Below are 18718 nucleotides of genomic sequence, written 5' to 3' on the forward strand. Positions count from 1 at the left end.
TATATGATTGTGTACAATTATATAAATTTCCTTTTAACTGCTAGTATAGTTCTTTTTTGGAAATTTGATATGTACTGTTTCTAATATTCAGTACAGAATGCTTTCTAATTTGTATTGTGACTTTTCCTTTAATCCATTGATTATTTAGAAGCATATTGTTTTATTTCCAAACACTTGGGAATTTTCTGTTTGCTTTATATTTTTGATTTTTAGCTTAATTGCACTATGATCAGAAAATATAATTTCAGTGTTAATGTTCCTGAGACTTTGTGGCCCATATATCATGTCAGTTTTTATAAATATTCCATGTTTGCCTGGAAACAATAATGTATTTTGCATATTGTTAGGTACAGAATTCTATATATGATCACTAGTTTAGTTTTATTAATCATGTTTCAAATCTGGTGAGTCCTTATTGAATTTTTGTCTGTTCTGTTAAAAGTATGTTAAAATTTCCCACTGTGATTATGGCTCTGTATGTTTATCCTTGTAGTTCTTCCCAGTTTTATTTTATGTGATTTAAATATCATGTGTATATGAGTTTAAAATTGTTATGTCTTCTTGGTGAATTGAACCTTTCATCATCATCAGGTGTTCCTCTTCATTTTTAGTAATACTTTTTGCCCTTAATTTTACTTTGATATTAATATAGGTATACCATCTTTCTTTTGGCTAGTGTTTTCACAGTATTTATATTCTTCTGTCTTTTTAGTTTGAACCTTTTTATGTGTTTAGGTTTCAGATGTGTCTTAGTAAACAACATCTAGTTAGGTTTTATGTTTGTCCGGTTTTATAATAAGTTTTAAAAATTGGAACATTAGTACATTTACTTTTAATATATATTTGGATTTAAAATAAATCTTTCATCTTGTTAATGTGCTTTCTTTTTTTTTTTTTGTCCTGGATATTTCTTTTTCTCTCCTTTCTAATGTTATTTGAATTCATAGTCTTTTAAAAATCATTCCATATTCTTTATTAATTGGAAAGTTATATTTTTTTCTTTTATTTAGTGATTACCCAAGAAGTCGTGTTATGCGTTCTTGATTTATCACAGTCTACAGTTAGTTGATTATTTTACCTTTCTGGACAATACAAGAACCTTATAACTTTTTAACTCTACTTATCACTTCTCCTCCTGACTTTACTTACTATTGTGTATTTATGTACACAAGCATGTGTATGAAACCCCACAAGACATTATTATTGCCTGTTTTTTTTTTTTTTTTTTTTTTTGTAGAGACAGGCTCTTGCTCTTGCTCTTGCTCTTGCTCAGGCTGGTCTTGAACTCCTGAGCTCAAGCTATCCTCCCACCTCAGCCTCCCAGAGTGCTAGGATTAAAGGCGTGAGCCACCACACCCGGCCAGACATTATTGTTTCAAATGATAATAATTTAGATTTTTTTTTTGGTGAGGGAAACTTTTTATTAAAATATACATATAGAAAAGCATACAAACTATAAGTGTGCAACTTGAATGAGAAAATTTGCTATCATATCAATTTGAATATTCTCATTCTTACAAAAGTTATTTCTTACTGTAAATAATTAGTAAATTTGACCCTTTTCTTTTTTTTTTAAAGAGAGGGGATCTCACTATGGTGCCCAGGCTGGCCTTGAACGTCTGAGCTTAACGATCCTTCCACCTCAGCCTCCCAATTCGCTCACACTACAGGCATGCATCACCTTGTCAGGCTGACCTTGTTTTATATCTCAGTTTCTTGAGCTTGATTTTATAAGTATGTTCTCATGGGATGTATCCACTTTCCTTTTTCTAAGAATACAAGGCTGCTGTTGTAAGCTAGACTCTGGACCATATTAACTGCCTAAGGTAGTGAATGATGTCTACTTCATAAAGTTTCTTTTCATTGATTAATTAATTCATTCAGTGCCCGACAGGAACTGACACTGTGAGTAAAGCTATGAATGAACAAGGCAAATAAAGTTCTTGTTCCTCATCTTAGCATTTGTAATTGGAAGAGGTGAACTAGTAAATAAATGCATGAACAAGATAATTTGAGATAGTGTTAAATGTTTCTTATTATGTTGCCAATTTTTCTTATTTTTCCCCATAAGAAAAGGTGGACCATGCTTTATTTTAAATTTCTACACTTAAGTGTTTGAATGAAATAACGCTGGTAAAGTGAGTCTTATGCTAGTAGTGAGCCTTACAGTAATATGAATTTTGAACTTTTCACTGATCTGTTTTTTTGAGGATACAGATTATTTTGACTCTTCTTTTTATCCTTATGATACATAAAGTATGTTGACTTTGTTGTAGAAGTAAAATAAAGGCCCTGCTGCCATCTAAAATACTTGTAGAGATCACAATCTTAGGCTGAATGTAATTTTGAAAGATAATTTTGTTTTTTTCCCTTCAGGCAGAACCATATCTGATATCAAATTTACAAGCTCATAATGTAACCAGGAAAGAAAAGTTCCACAAAATTATATTATGTGAGCTCCGAGGCTCCAAAGTACATGGTATGCTTGGAGAATAACTAATAGCCTTTCATGATTGACAGACAAAGTTTATGTTTGTCAAGGGTAGGAGATGAAACTAGAGGTTAGACTTGAGTTTGATTGTAAAGGTCCTTGAATAGGTGCTAGAGAATTTTTGCCATTATCTTATGGATCCTAGGGAGCCCTCGAATGTTTTATAAATTGAGAAAAGATACCTGTGGTAGTATGGAGGTTGGATACTGCACCGTACTTCCTTCTCTTGTTCCTTCTCTTGTGTGTGTACATGTTCATTTTCTTCAGTGAACTGAAAACTCCTTTCAGGTCAGGACATTACACATATTTGCTTTTACATTCTTATCCTCCAACCTCCTTACTCCCTAGCATTTAGTAGTTTTAGAATGAAGTGAAACATAAATAGTAGCCACCCAAGCATTATAACATTTGTTTACCTTTTTGTTTTTTGTTTTTTTTTTTTGAGACAGAGTCTCACTCTGTTGCCCAGGCTAGAGTGCCGTGACATCAGCCTAGTTCACAGCAACCTCAAACTCCTGGGCTCAAGCAATCCTACTGCCTCAGCCTCCCGAGTAGCTGGGACTACAGGCATGCACCACCATGTCCGGCTAATTTTTTCTGTATATTTTTAGTTATCCAGCTAATTTCTTTCTTTTTTTTTTTTTTTTTTTTTTTTAGTAGAGACAGGATCTCGCTCTTGCTCAGGCTGCTCTTGAATTCCTGAGCTCAAACGATCCACCCGCATCTCCCAGAGTGCTAGTATTACAGGCATAGTAAGCCACCGCGCCTGGCCTGATCCTCTGCATTTTCAAATGTGATTGTTAAGTATAGTTGTAGTTTTTTGGTTTTTTGTGGGGGGGGGGGTTAAGGAGAAACAATCTATTTAATTTAGATCTTTTAGAGAAAGACTACTAGATTTTTAAATTCTGGTGTTATTGACTAGGTGAGCTACATTGAAGTGGCATTAGCTTGGTTTAATTGATTTTCTGTTTTGCTACAGAATTGCATCATCTAGGTGAAAGGTCCTTTGCAATATGATATTGCAGTGAGATTTGCTTGCAGCTGAGCTTTTCTGCTGTGATCCCTAGGTACTTTTCTTATCTGTCTTTGTTAACCATGATGGAACAGTGACTACAGATAGTGGTTTTTTTTTATTTGCTTTGTTATTAAAATCATAGCATATGATTTAAGTTACTATTATCATTGCACATTAATCTTCTATAGTGGCCTATTTCTGTGGGGAAAAGTTAGAAAATATAAATATCTAATTGATCTGATTCAGTACTATCTGACCACTGTAAACTGACTAAGAATTGTGAAACAGATCATAACTTGTCATATAGATAGATAGTAGAATAAGTGAGGATTTTCCTTTTGTGCAAATAGTCTTACATTTCTTGAATCCTAGGTATCCTTCAAGAGTATATTATGGGAGGAGTTAACCACTTTGTATGTATTATCTGGACAACTAAAAATATATATGGAAAAAATTAGCCGGACATGGTGGCCCATGCCTGTAGTTCCAGCTACTCGGGAAGCTGAGGCAGAAGGATTGCTTGAGCTCAGGAGTTTGAGGTTGCTGTGAGCTAGGCTGATGCCATGGCACTCTAGCCCAGGCAACAGAGTGAGACTGTCTCAAAAAAAAGGATATAGTTCCTTTCATTTTCTGTTTTCTTATGACTTGTGTTCAGGTTCTTCAAAACCTGAAGACTGAGTAGGTGGTGCAACATAGCTCTTATGTCATTGTGGCCATGCTACGTTTAGAAATACATACAACATGCTGGCTGCAGTGGCTCATGCCTAGAATCGCAGCACTTTGGGAGGCTGAGGCAGGAGGATTGCTTGAGGCCAGGAGTTTGAGACCAGCCTGACCACAAGGAAGACCGCCATCTCTACAAAAAAAAAAAAAAAGGAAGAAAGAAAAAAATTAGCCAGGTGTGGTGGCACATGCCTGTGGTCCCAGCTTCTTGGGAGGCTGAGGCAGGAGGAACACTCTAGCCCAAGAGTTTGAAGCTGCAGTGAGCTATGATGATGCCACTGCACTCTAGCCTGGGAGACAGAGCAAGATCCTGTCTTAAAAAAAAAGTGTGTGTGTGTATAAAATAAATATATAAAACATAGGAAAGTAGTATATTGGGAAGAACATGATCTTTGGTTAAAAATTTAGTGTAATCACATTTTTGCAGAGAAGTAACTGATTAAACTTGGGCAGTTTACTAAACTTCTCTGAGCTTTTTACCTGTTCTTGAAAAATGGAAATAAAATTTCTTCACTTGTAGAGTTGTTATCATAAACACCTAGAATATGTGATGCAGACACTTTTATAAAAAACATGGTAAATTTTACCTTTTTTTTGCGTTGTTGTGCATGGAGATCAAAGGCCATAAACTTGACCTTACAATCCGTAGACACTTAATGTGTAGTCCTTGTATTTAACAGAGGTCATGTCACTGGGCATCTTTTAAAATAAGTATATTATTAACTTTATTGTGTTTTATAAGAGCAGTATTTATAATGAAATCACTTGTTTAATTAAAAATAAGGTCTACTTTGAATATCCCTAGATAATATACTGTTTACCTTTTAGAAAGTGTTTGGTGTCAATTCAGTGAACATTTGTTTTTCACTTAGTTTGTTCCAAGCATTGTGTTAAGCTCTGATGATATGGAGTAAACAAGACAGATACGGAGCTTGTAGTTTAGCAGGAAAAACAAACATTAAGCAAATCATCACTAGTTTGCATACTATTTTACAGTAGATTTGGTGTGAACAAAAACAATAAATTTATAAGGACTCCATATTGAAGAATCATATTCAAAATGCTTAATACTGAATTCTTTTTTGTTTTTTCTTTTTTTCCTTTTTCTTTTTTTTTTTGAGACAGAGTCCTGCTCCGTTACCCAGGCTAGAGTGCCGTGGTGTCAGCCCAGCTCACAGCAACCTCAAATTCCTGGGCTTAAGCAATCCTCCTGCCTCAGCCTCCCGGGTAGCCGGGCCTACAGGCATGCACCACCATGCCCAGCCAATTTTTCTATATATATTTTTAGCTGTCCATATAACTTCCCTCTATTTTCAGCAGAGACGGAGTCTCGCTCCTGCTCAGGCTGATCTCGAACTCCTGAGCTCTCAAACAATCCGCCCACTTCGGCCTCCCAGAGTGCCAGGACTGCAGGCTTGAGCCACCACGCCTGGCCTTAATACTGAATTCTTAACCCTTTAAACAAAAAACTATTTTTAACAAGTATGCTATTTTGTATTTCTTACATATTTTATATACTCCTTTGTTTTTTCCCATACTTTTTCCTCTCTGGGAAGTGCATAATGCTTTTTTTTCTCTTCCTATTTTCATGTTTAATTTTCACAGATTGAGATCAGTGTTAAATAATATTAGTATGTATTATATGTTGTTCCTGACTGTACTGTGAATGGTTCTAGAGTTTTGTCTTTGAGTACATATTCTTTTTTTTTTTTTTTTTTTTTTTTTTTTTTTTGAGACAGAGTCTCACTCTTTTGCCCAGCTAGAGTGCTGTGGCATCAGCTTAGCTCACAGCAACCTCAAACTCCTGTGCTTAAGCGATCCTTCTGCCTCAGCCTCGCGAGTAGCTGGGACCACAGGTATGAGACACCATGCCCGGCTAATATTTTTCTATATATTTTTTAGTTGTCCAGCTTATTTTCTTTCTATTTTTAGTAGAGACAAGGTCTTGGTCTTGCTCAGGCTGGTCTCGAACTCTTGAGCTCAAACAATCCACCCGCCTTGGCCTCCCAGAGTGCTAGGATTACAGGCGTGAGCCACCGTGCCTGGTCGAATACATATTCTTATATGTGAAAAATATTTTGGAGATACATATACCAAAGTTTTAACATTGATTATATTGTATATAGGTGGTAAGATACAGGAAATTTTCAATTGTTCTTGATCTTTTCTGTACTACCTATCTCACAACATGCATTTTGTTTTTTTAAGTAAAAAAATGTTGGCATTTTTCAAAACAATAAAAACTGTATGTGCTATTTACTAGTAAAGAAGTGCATTGGCCAATTCATTGCTTTATAAAGAGGCTTCTTCCCAAACATCGGTTTGCTTTTGATTAGTGTCTGGGGAAACTAGTTATAGCTCTTCTCTTCAACCTGCTATTTTAGGCTCTGCAGAATAAGACATTTGGGGGTAGATAATTTTCTGCGGCTCTTCTGTTTGGCCCAGTTTTTTTTTTTCCTCAGGTTTTCATATGGCATATGAATAAAGGGAAATGTAGAAGCCAGAATCTGATCTCTAGAAATTGGGCTGAAATCAAAAGTTACTTAAATTCATACTAAAATAAGAATGACTACGTATGGTTTTTATCCTCCCAAAAAGTATTTCCATTTTGGGGATCATTAGGGATATTCATTTACCCAGTTCCTTTCTAATTGATACAATTTCTTGCATTCATTTAGTATTTATTTTTTCTGTGCCAAGCTACTGGAGAAATAGAAAAGTAATCAGATATGGTTTTTGCCCATGAAAAGTGTGCTCATTGGTCAAGAATTGCCAGCATTCTACTATTCTTGCCTGGTAGCACTTTCATATGGATTAACCTAAAAATATCAGTGCAAAGTAGAATTATGAACCTTTGAAATTGCCCTGCCAGAAAAGTGACGAGATCTATTTGCTCTTGAGATTAGTTTCAAAACATCTTCCATGTTACTTCTTTCTCATTCTTAAACAGCCTAGTTCTTCTAGCCCTAATACCCGTCCTAGGATTCTTTCTTTTGTCTTTCAGCTCTTACGGATTGTACTTTGATTCACTAAATGAAGTGGACCTGAGCCTCCGTTAGTTCTTGTTAGGACTCAAGTAAATAATCTGCATGGCCTTCTGTAAATTAAGAATGTCAACATAATTATTTTCCTCCATCTTCTCTCTTCGTTTTCTGCAACTCTTAACTATTATAAATACTCTTTGCCTATGCTCTTAATTTGAGAGATTGTTATCTGTTACTAGAGAAAGTCACGTTGACAAATTTGGGGCTATACGGTTTTAAATTAGTGTCAGAACCATTGCAGAATTTATTATAATTGTAGTTCTCTGTAGAATTGCCTGAGAACCCAATATAATGTGTTCACTGAGCAAATCTTTTTTTCTTTTCATTTCAGTTGGAAAGACATCTTTGATCACCAGATTCATGTATGACAGTTTCGACAATACTTATCAGGTATTTTGTTTTTGCCAATTTATTGGTTGTCTATTTTGTGTTACAAGTAATATTCAACATATTTTTAAAAATTTACTTATTTACATGCAATTATGGATGTAAAAGCACTTTCTGTAATCTGTAAAATGCTATATAAATACAAAGTATAAATGATTTTGTCCACACTCCTCAGCTTTATCATTTGATTTGTTTTGTCTTCTCTTCCAAAGTCTATTGAAATTATTATTATTATTTTTTTTTTTTTTGAGACAGAGTCTCACTCTGTTGCCTGGGCTAGAGTGCCATGACGTCAGCTTAGTTCACAGCAACCTCAAACTCCTGGGCTCAAGCGATCCTTCTGCCTCCGCTTCTCGAGTAGCTTGGACTACAGGCATGTGCCACCATGCCCGGCTAATTTTTTATATATATTTTTCAGTTGTCTCAGCTAATTTTCTTTCTATTTTTAGTAGAGACGAGGTCTTGCTCTTATTCAGGCTGGTCTCGAACTCCTGAGCTCAAATGATCCACCCGCCTCAGCCTCCCAGAGTGCTAGGATTACAGGCGTGAGCCACCGTGCCCGGCCTGAAATATTATCTCTGATACTATCTGGGATGGAATTAGAAGTGATGATAGATATTCTCTTATAGAGATTTTATCCAAGTCTTGGATCCTGTGACATTTTGATCGACACTTGAAGTCAAGAATAATGAAGCAATGAAATTAAAAATCATTAACAGGAGGAAATTTGGGAAATTCACAAATATGTGGAAATTAAACAATACATTCTTTAATAATGAATGTCAAAGATGAAATCACAAGAGGTATTAGAAAATACTTTTTTTTTTTTTTTTTTTTGAGACAGAGTCTCGCTCTGTTGCCCGGGCTAGAGTGAGTGCCGTGACGTCAGCCTAGCTCACAGCAACCTCAAACTCCTGGGCTCAAGCAATCCTCCTGCCTCAGCCTCCCGAGTAGGTGGGACTACAGGCATGTGCCACCATGCCCGGCTAATTTTTTCTATATATATATTTAGCTGTCTATATAATTTCTTTCTATTTTTAGTAGAGATGGGGTCTCGATCTTGCTCAGGCTGGTCTCGAACTCCTGAGCTCAACCGATCCGCCCACCTCGGCCTCCCAGAGTGCTAGGATTACAGGCGTGAGCCACCGCGCCCGGCCTAGAAAATACTTTGAGATGAATGAAAAAAAAACAGCATATCACAACTTATGGGATACAGCTAAAACAGTACTATACAGAAAAGAAGAAAGACATTGAATTAATAACCTAACCTTCCATCTTTAGAAACTAGAAAAAAGCAAACTAAACCCAAAGCAAGCAGAAGGAAGAGTCCATTTTAAAATTTAGATTTTATTATTGTTTGGGGTATGGTGAAGCCAATAGATCAGGAGATGATTGCCATTGAAAAGATAGTTTGTTAAAACTCACAGGTCCCAAGAGAAGGGGGATATGCTGTGCCATGGGAGGCCACATGGGGAAGCACCAGGGTCAGTCAGAAGGCAGAAGGTTGGAGAAATGTGGGCAAGAGCCTTTATCGTGGTTTCCATGAGAAGGAACAGGCACAACACAGGGTAAACAGGTTTAGGATTAGGTAGTTTGAATAATTTCAGTGGTTCTGGGGTTGAGGGCCTGTTCCTAGTTGTCTGATACATGGCCCAGGTGATTAGGGCAGTATAATAGTGGCCCTCAGCATGATAGAGGAGGTGCTGGGGTATTGGCTTTGGATCGGTTGGTTTGCTTATGAAAGTTGTGCTCATAGGTGAGTTTACTATCACTAAGAAAAAGGCAAACCCGGGGAAGGGCAGTCCCTCCAGTGTCAGCAATGCCTCTGATGTCAAAGCATCAAAAATATAGAAAATAAAAAGACATACTTAATACAGAAACTAATAAAGGTTAGAACAGACATACATGAAAGAGAGAACAGAAAAACAGTGGAGAAAATCAGTAAAACCAAAAAGATGAACAAAATTTACTAACTTTTAGCTAGACTAATCAAGAAAAAAAGAGGGAAGACTCAAATACCAAAATCAGGAGTGAAAGAGGTGACATTACTACCAACCATACACAAATAGAAGGGATTATAATGGAGTATTATGAACAGGTATATGCTAATAAATCAGATAGTCTAGATAAAATGGACAAATCCCAAGAAAGACACAAACTGTGGAAACTAACTCAAGAACAAAATCTGAATCTACCTATACTAAGTAGAAAGATAGAATTAGTAATCAGAAAACTTCCCACAAAGAAAATCCCAGCACCAGATTGTTTCATTGGTGAATTCTATGAAACATTTAAAGAACACTAACACTTTATAAACTCTTCTAAAAAATAGAAGAGAACACATCATAACTCACTTTATGAGGTCAGTATTACTCTAATACCCAACCTAGACAAAGACATCAACATTAAAGAGAGCTACAGACCAATATCCCTTACGAATATAGACACAAATCCTCAAAAAAAAAAAAAAATACCACCAAACTGACTCAAGCACTGTGTAAAAAAGGATTACACACTATTTAATAAAATGATAATTATTTCAGGATCGCAAAGTTGGTTCTTCATACAAAAAGCAATCAATATAATACATTGTGTGAATGGAAGAAAGGACAAAATCACATGATCATTTCAATAGACACATAAAAAGCATTTGACAAAATCCAGCAGCCTTTCATGATAAAAACACAGAGCACACACACTAGAAAGAGAAGGGAACTTCAACATAATAAAGAGCATCTATAAATTCCACCGCAGGCTGAGTGCAGTGGCTCACACCTGTAAGTCCAGCATTTTGGGAGTCTGAGGCAGGAGGATCACTTGAAGCCAAAAGTGCGAAACCAGCCTGGGCAACATAATGAGACCCCATCTCTAAAAGAATAAGAAACGTTAACAGGGCATGGTGGTGCACACCTGTAGTGCTAGCTATTCAGGAGGCTGAGGTGGGAGGATCAATTGAACCCAGGAATTTAAGGTTACAGTAAGCTATGATTGGGCCACTACACTCCAGCCTAGGCAATGAAGCAAGATCCTATCTCTCTTTAAAATAAAATTAAAAAAAAAAAAAAAACTTGAAGATTTTTGAGCCCATCTCATTCATACTATAATTTTTTTTCTGTGTACTCTGAGATTAATACTAGATCTTTGAAAATTGAGTTAATGCTATGTACTTTGAAACTGACATGTAAAAATGTGTTGATCATATAGACAGACAAACGATATTTAGATCAAACTGCTCTATGAGGGAGGGCCGAACATGGTGTGCAGAGAAAAGATATACAGATGCTTCTCTACTTAAAATGGAGTTACATCCCATTAAAACATCAGTCGGTTGAAAATATAAACTGAAAATGCATTTGCTAGACCTAAGCTACCAAACCTCATTGCTTAGCCTAGTCTACCTTATATGTGCTCAGCATGCTTACATTAGCCTACAGCTGGGCAAAGTCATCCAACACAAATCTATTTTATAACAAAGTGTTGAATATCTCAAGTAATATATTGAATACTGAAAGTGAAAAAGAGTGGTTGTATGGATATGTGAAATACGGTTTCTACTGAATACATACTACTTTTGCACCATTGTAAAGCTGAAATATTATAAGTCAAGGCATTATAAGTTAGGGACCATCTGTATTTGAGAAATGTGATTTTGATATTTCTCCTTCATGTTTTTAAATTTCAGATTGTAATTTTAGGTAAAGTAGCAAACTTACAGTATGGTAAGGAAAGTCAAAACACAAGGAAAAATGGGGCCAGGCGGTGTCATGGCTCATGCCTGTAATCCTAGCATTCTGGGAGGCCGAGGTGGGAGGATTGCTTGGGCTCAGGAGTTTGAACCTGAGCAAGAGTGAGAACCCATCTCTACCAGAAAGAAAGTGGTGCGTGCCTGTAGTCCCAGCTACCCGGGAGGCGGAGGCAGAAGGATCGCTTGAGCCCAGGAGTTGGAGGTCTCAGTGAGCTACAATGACGCCACTGCACTCTACCCAGGGCAGTGGAGTGAGACTCTGTCTCAACAACAACAAAAAAAAAAAACAAAAAAAAAAACAAGGCAACTAAGCACCCCTCCTCACAACCCCGCACCCCTTCATATTTTAAAATTTAGAAAAAAGAGAAAATGGAAGCAATTTCTAAAAATAAATGTAATTAGGGGTGGGACATATTGAATGGTAGAGTAAGGAACTAGGCAAATGATAAAAAGAAATGATAACATTGGGACAGAATTGTCAAAAACAACCATTTTGAGACTCTGGAATTGATAATAGATATACGTGAAGTTGAAAAGTTATTATCAAGAAAGATAACTGATCCTTTGTCAGAACAGTATCTGTGGTGCTTTGGCCTGGGACTGCTACTGTTTGCCTTCACCTGCTTCTTAGCTCCATGGTGCAGTAGGTCTACCAGGGCTAGGCAGGCTGGGAGAACAAGGTTGGATTGATTTGGAGGGAACAAGCCCCATGCCCACAGGCATTGTTGTATAATAGTGACCTCATGGTGAAGAATTAGGGAAGTCTAACATCATAGATGCCTGAGAATGTGATCCTGGATGGGGCAAGCCACAGACCAGCCAGAAACTTAATAGGGTGGTTCAGGGAATGAGACAGCTCTAGTGGGTCTTAATGAACCCCTCTATATCCCTAATGGTTTGGAAGGCTGTGTGTATGTTTAAGGCTTTGCACCTGCTCAAGTTAAAGAGAAAACCTTAGCTGTGTACTCATCTCTGATCGATTGTAAGAACTTGCAAATTTAGAAAATAAAAAATGAAAGAAGTTAGAATACATTTTCTGACTTGCCCAGAGAGCCAGTCCTCCACAAACATTTCCAATATAGAGAGAAGGATACACATCCCAGCTCATTCTGTGAGGCCAGTATTACTCTGATAATAAGGCCAAACAAGGATCACACTTCCTGAATATAACCTGTAGTCCTAGCTACTTGGGAGGCTGAGGTAGGAGGATTGCTTGAGCTCAGGAGTTGGAGGTTACAATAAGCTGTGAATGTGCCATTGCACTCCAGCCTGGAATGCTGTCTTTAAAAAAAAAAAAAAAAAAAAATTATAAGGATAGATATATAAATCAATGAAACAGAATTGGGAATCAAGAAGCAAAACCTTGCATTTGTGGGCAATTGATTTTGACAAAAGTACCAAGGCAATTCAATCAGGAAAAGATAGTCCTTTCCACAAATGGTGCTATAACAATTGCATATCCACAGTGAAAAAATTAATTTAGGCCCCTTGCCTCATACCATATATTAAAATTACTTCAAAATGGATCATAATCTCATTAGAGCTAAAACCATGAAATTTTAGAAGAAATGTTTTTACGAAAAAATCTTCATGATCTTCAGTTAGGAAAAAAATTCTTTCATATGACACCAAAAGAATGGTCCATAAAAGAAGAAATGTTAAATTGAACTTTATCAAAATTAAGAACTTTTGTGTTTAAAAAAACTCCTTTAAGAAAATGAAAATAATCCATGAATTCTGAAAAATCCTCTAAAAGAGAAAGCCACAAAGGAGATTAACATTTTCATATTGGTGACAGCTAGTGCGTCAGTCCTTTACTCTGAAATTGGGAATTAAAAGGAAAGAAGTATCTATCCGGCCTTTTTCCATACAAGCTGTACTTCAGGGTAACCAAATAGCTCTGCTTGGTAAATTCTATCTATATGGAAGAATTCCATCTAGTAAATGTAGCAGGAATGACAGAATAAGAAAATTACCATTTTGCCACCCTCATGAAATAATTGATTATGGTAGTTATTATCTATGAATGTTAAGCCCATCAGGTGAAAAAAGTTAAAGGGAAATTGGTATTTGCAGGATCCCAACCCATCATCCCATAGATTATTTGTTGGTCATGAGTGAAAAACACAACTTTACAATGGAAAAATCACACTGTAACCAGCCAAACTCGTTGATCGATGTTAGCCACACTAACAGTGGATATTGTGTACCTATTAAGGTGATATAATAATATCAAATACCCAGCACCACCTACAAACCTAGAATATGTTGAACCTGAATCTTACAAAGCTTTTTTTCTTTTCTTTTCTTTTCTTTTCTTTTTTTTTATTTTTTGAGACAGAGTCTCACTCTGTTGCCCAGGCTAGAGTGCTGTGGCGTCAGCCTAGCTCACAGCAACCTCAAACTCCTGGGCTCAAGCAATCCTCCTGCCTCAGCCTCCCAAGTAGCTGGGACTACAGGCATGTGCCACCATGCCCAGCTAATTTTTTATATATATTTTTAGTTGTCCAGCTAATTTCTTTCTATTTTTGTAGTAGAGACGGGGTCTCGCTCTTGCTCAGGCTGTTTTTTTTTTTTTTTTTTTTGAGACAAGGCCTGGCTCTGTTGCCTGGGCTGGAGTGCAGTGGTGTTACTGTAGCTCACTATAGCCTCAAACTGCTGGACTCCAGTGATCCTCCTAGCTCTATTTCCTAAGTAGCTGGGACTGTAGGCACACCATCACAACTGGCTAAATTTTTCTATTTTTTATAGAGATAAGGTCTATCCCTAGTTTCCAAGAAATACAGAGGATAGAAGAACAAATAGACATCACAAGGAAGTAAGAAGGCAATTTTGTAATATGGATCACTCCACCAGAAAACTGACCCATGTCTTCAAGTCAATCAAATGAAAAAAAAAAAAACAGAGGCAGTAGATATAGTTTACGGTTAAAAGATTCTTATGAGAAAAACAGCTAAATGCAGTTTGTGGACCTTGTTTATTTAGGAACTGTAAAGATGATAGCTGAACAGAGATAACTAAAACATAAATCTGACATTGAAGAAAAGTCACTTCATAGTGAAAGATAAAAAGCTAATGAATACATACTATGTATGTTTTATTCTTTTGAATATTTCAGAACTGGTTTAACTACCTCTTAAGACTTTGTAAAAAGAGCAAGTTTAGAAATGAAAAATTGTTCAGTCAGGAAGAATGCTTCAGTTTCTTTTGGACCCCTTTTAGATCAGGTAGCCCTAATTTTTAGGTCTCCACAATTCCACAGTTTATAGGCTTCAACCAGATGACCTTCTTTTGTGTATAGTATTTTGAGTCTGAGCAATGCCTCTCTTTCTCCTCAGCAGAGAAGCCACAAATACCAGTCTCAGTGACTAAAAAAAGTTTTGAGGTTACAGAGCCAGATGTGGAGAATTCCTAAGGGCATAAGCTCCTATCTTCGAGAGTAGAGCCAAAGACTATAGTATAAAAAATCTGAACTAGGGAGACTTAGGCTAAAGAATTATGAGCTAGAGACTATATTTGGATTTCTCTGGGTGTTTTTAAAGAACTCTGTTACACCCAAGTTCTCTGTGGAAGTAAGGATACTTTTCAGGCAAACCTGAAAGTGCCACTGCTATTTCTTTGTGCACTGAGACTATAGCTTCTGTGCAGACTATGTTAGGGCAATGATGATGTTGATGGGGTGTGAAGTTATATAGAATTTGATAGAGAAGGAAAGATTTTGATTTTTTAGGGGGGAAGTTGTTGCTAATGAAGTCAAATTATCATTGTACTTTGTCACTAATAGGAGAAGCTAATTAATAGTAATAGTAGGAGTTACAGCTGTTTATAAGAATTAGGTACAGTCCTAGATCCAAAGATACTGGTCTATAAGAATATCCTTTGTCCTTACTTGAGAAAATTGGTTTGAAAGTACAGAACATCAAGTATTATTTTTGAATGTGAAGAATTGACCCTTTGTGGTTAGCTGCCAACTTAGTTGTCAGGTGAGGAGTTCTTTAATCATTTGAAGGTTTCCTACTGCCACATACCACACAAACACAACAGAATGACTTCTGAAATGAATAAAGAGTGCTAGTCTGATTGCTAGAAATTTATTATTGAACTTATGTGAGCCAGGTGTAATCTGAAACAGTTAAGTTTTATTTCACAAAAAATAAATTTTGTATGATTCATAATTCATATTCTGTATATAATTCATTTGCACTGAATTAATTTCATTTGAAATAGAGGAAACTGGTTGGAAGAATCCTTAATCGGCCAAATTTTAGACGTTATTTCAAAGTCAAGTGAAAAAACTGTTACCTGGGAAGCTGTTCTTTTTAGCTAGAGTCTGGAAGTGATTCCCTTAAGTTGCTCTTATTCTTCAGTTCTTTTTCTTTTTCCAATATAAACCTACAGATTTTCTAACAGTTTCAAGAATATCAGTTTGAACTATATTGTTACCATTTTTGTGATTCAAAAATGATAGAATATTGGCAATTTTATATGGTTCAACTTAATAAAAATAAGCTTAAAAAAGATTTCCACAGTTAGAGTAAATTCATCCTTTTATTTGAGCAAGGTAATGTTACTCAGAGTAACTTTTGAGATTACTTTCAATTTAGAGGATTTCTTATTTGTTAATTTTGCAAATCAATAAACATAAGTGAAAGGTGGCATAGATAAAACCGTGAGTTTTAGGCACATAATGAACTTGTCCAAAAAGATGGTGGTGATTGAATGCACTCTTAATCTCTATAAGTTAAAGATCTAGATTGTTTTACACAAAATTCTAGTTTACTGCCAATAGACATAAAATCTGCAATGGGGCAGACCACTTTTCTGATCCAGTGTTTAATTTCTTGTTTTTTAATATTTTTTTAATTTTTAATGACTCACTTTTAAAATGCATAGACTCTACTGAGTTTCTGTTTTAAGGAATATAGCACAAAAATATTTAGGGGAAAAGTGTGTGTGTGTATACACAGATACATAAACATATTAATGGAAAGATTAACCTTCTAAAATAGAATCTGCATCAACTTCCTCTTCTGGTGTCCTTTGTCTTTCTTCCATTTTTTTTTATTAACTCTCATATTTAATTTTGGACTCTTATTTAACGTGTCTACCTTTTTTCCTTTTTTCTAGACTTTGCCCCTTTTCAACTGTCTTATTATTTCATCATTTTCTCAGACTAGGGAAAGCAGCAGCTAGGCAACAGAACTTTACATGTTTGAACCACATAAGGAAGCTGATGTCGTTGCTTGGCAAAGAGGAAAACTTGTTTTCCTTACCTAATTACTTTCCTTTTATGTTGGAAAAAAATTATGTCCCTTTTGGAAAATCATGTTGTTTGTGGGTCTCTGGCTGTTTGTGGCATTAGGACAGTTGACAAATCACTGTGTAGGAAGTCAGGCAGAATAGCAATTTACATCAGCAATATTTAAAAAACTACTGTTGGGACAAATAAGCACCATTCTGAGTGGGGAGCATTCCGATCTTCATAACAAAATCCAAATACAAATTTTTGCATATTCAAGTGCAAATATTCAAACTAAACTTCCCATTATCTTGTTATCTATAAACTGAAAAAAATAGGGATGAGAATAAGCTACCTTGCCAGAATGTATAAGGATTAAAGATGATCATGTATTAAGTAGCAGCCATGGGCTCATTTGTTAAAAAAAAAGGTGATAATGTAAAAGGCTTAAAACAATCCCTGACACAAAGCAGGTACTCAATACATAGAAGTCGTTTTCCCTAAAAATTTTGTTCTTAATTGGCTATGTTGGTTGTGTTGTTGTGTTTATTCATTATTTCTTCCACAATTATAAATCCCATTTGAATCCTGAATTCCTGGCCAACATTAAACTACTATTATTTGTTAACTTTGTTTTGTTTTATTTTACAGGCAACAATTGGCATTGACTTTTTATCAAAAACAATGTACTTGGAGGATCGAACAGTGAGTAATGTTTTCAGTGTGCAATTTTCTGCAACACTACAAGTTAGAAAACTGTGACGAAAGCTATAATCAATGATTGTCACCATTAGAAATACTTAGCAAATACAGACCTTGAGAAAAACTCATTACAGAGTGAGTAGTACTTAGCACTCATCTTGATTTGGAAAAAGAAGAAGAAATAACTTTAATGGAGAATTAAAAGAGAATTTTCATGAGAAATTAGAGCTGCTAGAGACCTTTTGAATGCTGCTCTTGAGGCAGAGTTATGTGTATGTATCTTTTGGGTTCTTGTCTTCCATCCTTTGAAATAGTCCCTTTAAATACAATGTAAATTCTATGTTCTAGCCCACTACCCGTTGAAGACATTCTTGTCACCTAAACAGTGAATATCTTAAATGCAACATTTCAGGATTTGTACCCAAAAAACATTATTTTCTCTCCAATGTTATTTCTTATAAGTGTGTGAGTTTCTTCTTTTGGATGTTCTCTTTAGTTTTAATATATAGCCATTCTTAAAATTTGAAAGCTTGGAGACTGCTTTATAATGGTAGGGGAACTTGATGTTTATTTTCAGGCTTTTCTTCCTGTAATGTAGATGTGAGAAAGTAAGTAAGGAAATTTTTATGTAGGGTTGCAAAAAAATTCCTCCTCTTTTCTTACCTTATGTACAATGTTCTGGAGAGAAATGTATGGGAGAAACATAAGTACAGTAGTTAAAGTCCCAATTTCAAAGTGTTCTAGACCCAGTTGGAAAGAGACACATTTTAGTTTCAGAGAGTCTTTCAAAGAAGCATTAATTCCTTTACTCTGATAGTCTGGGCTAATCATTGACATTTACCGTAGTTTTTATCTTTAATGCTCAATGTTTGAACATCAACAGTCTACTTTTTGCCATCTAGAAGGCACAGGGATTTTAAAAAGGTTTTATTTAGGGAGGGGAAAAAGGGAAGCCATATATCTGATTCTGTGAAATCTTTCCCAGTGGTATTTTTGAGTTGTACTTTCAGAGCAAGCAAATTTTTAATATTACTCCCTTTTATAAAAGGGGTGTTATTTTCATTCTTCACTTCCCTGCAACCTCTTGCATGAGTCTCCTTTCTACTTCTTCCCACCTTCCCCCTTTAAAAAACATTATTTCTTTTTTCTTTTTAGTATTAGTTTGGTTTTTTTTTTTTTTTTATTTATTTTTTCCCATCCCACAGATCAGGCTGCAGCTGTGGGATACTGCGGGTCAGGAACGTTTCCGTAGCCTCATTCCCAGTTACATCCGTGATTCTGCTGCAGCCGTAGTAGTTTACGATATCACAAGTAGGTATATTGCAACGGGTTGACCTTTCTTATTTTTCTTGCTTGTTTGACTGATTTTGTT

The 18718-nt window shown here is 35.9% G+C and overlaps 1 protein-coding gene across 4 annotated transcripts in view; it reads left to right on the forward strand.

The window, feature by feature from the left end:
• RAB6A (RAB6A, member RAS oncogene family) overlaps nucleotides 1-18718 on the forward strand; it is a 68806-nt gene that overhangs the window by 12990 nt on the left and 37098 nt on the right. For 2 of the 4 annotated variants that reach the window (XM_069469274.1, XM_069469276.1), the window contains exons 2-4: nucleotides 7605-7663; nucleotides 17296-17349; nucleotides 18552-18657. In XM_069469274.1, coding sequence (XP_069325375.1) covers nucleotides 7605-7663; nucleotides 17296-17349; nucleotides 18552-18657 — 219 coding nt within the window. The remainder of the gene's footprint in view (nucleotides 1-7604; nucleotides 7664-17295; nucleotides 17350-18551; nucleotides 18658-18718) is intronic. The other 2 variants (XM_069469277.1, XM_069469275.1) reach the window with 1 other exon arrangement.

Source organism: Eulemur rufifrons, chromosome 6, assembly GCF_041146395.1.
Source record: "Eulemur rufifrons isolate Redbay chromosome 6, OSU_ERuf_1, whole genome shotgun sequence".
In the NCBI taxonomy this organism is placed as follows: Eukaryota; Metazoa; Chordata; class Mammalia; order Primates; family Lemuridae; genus Eulemur; species Eulemur rufifrons.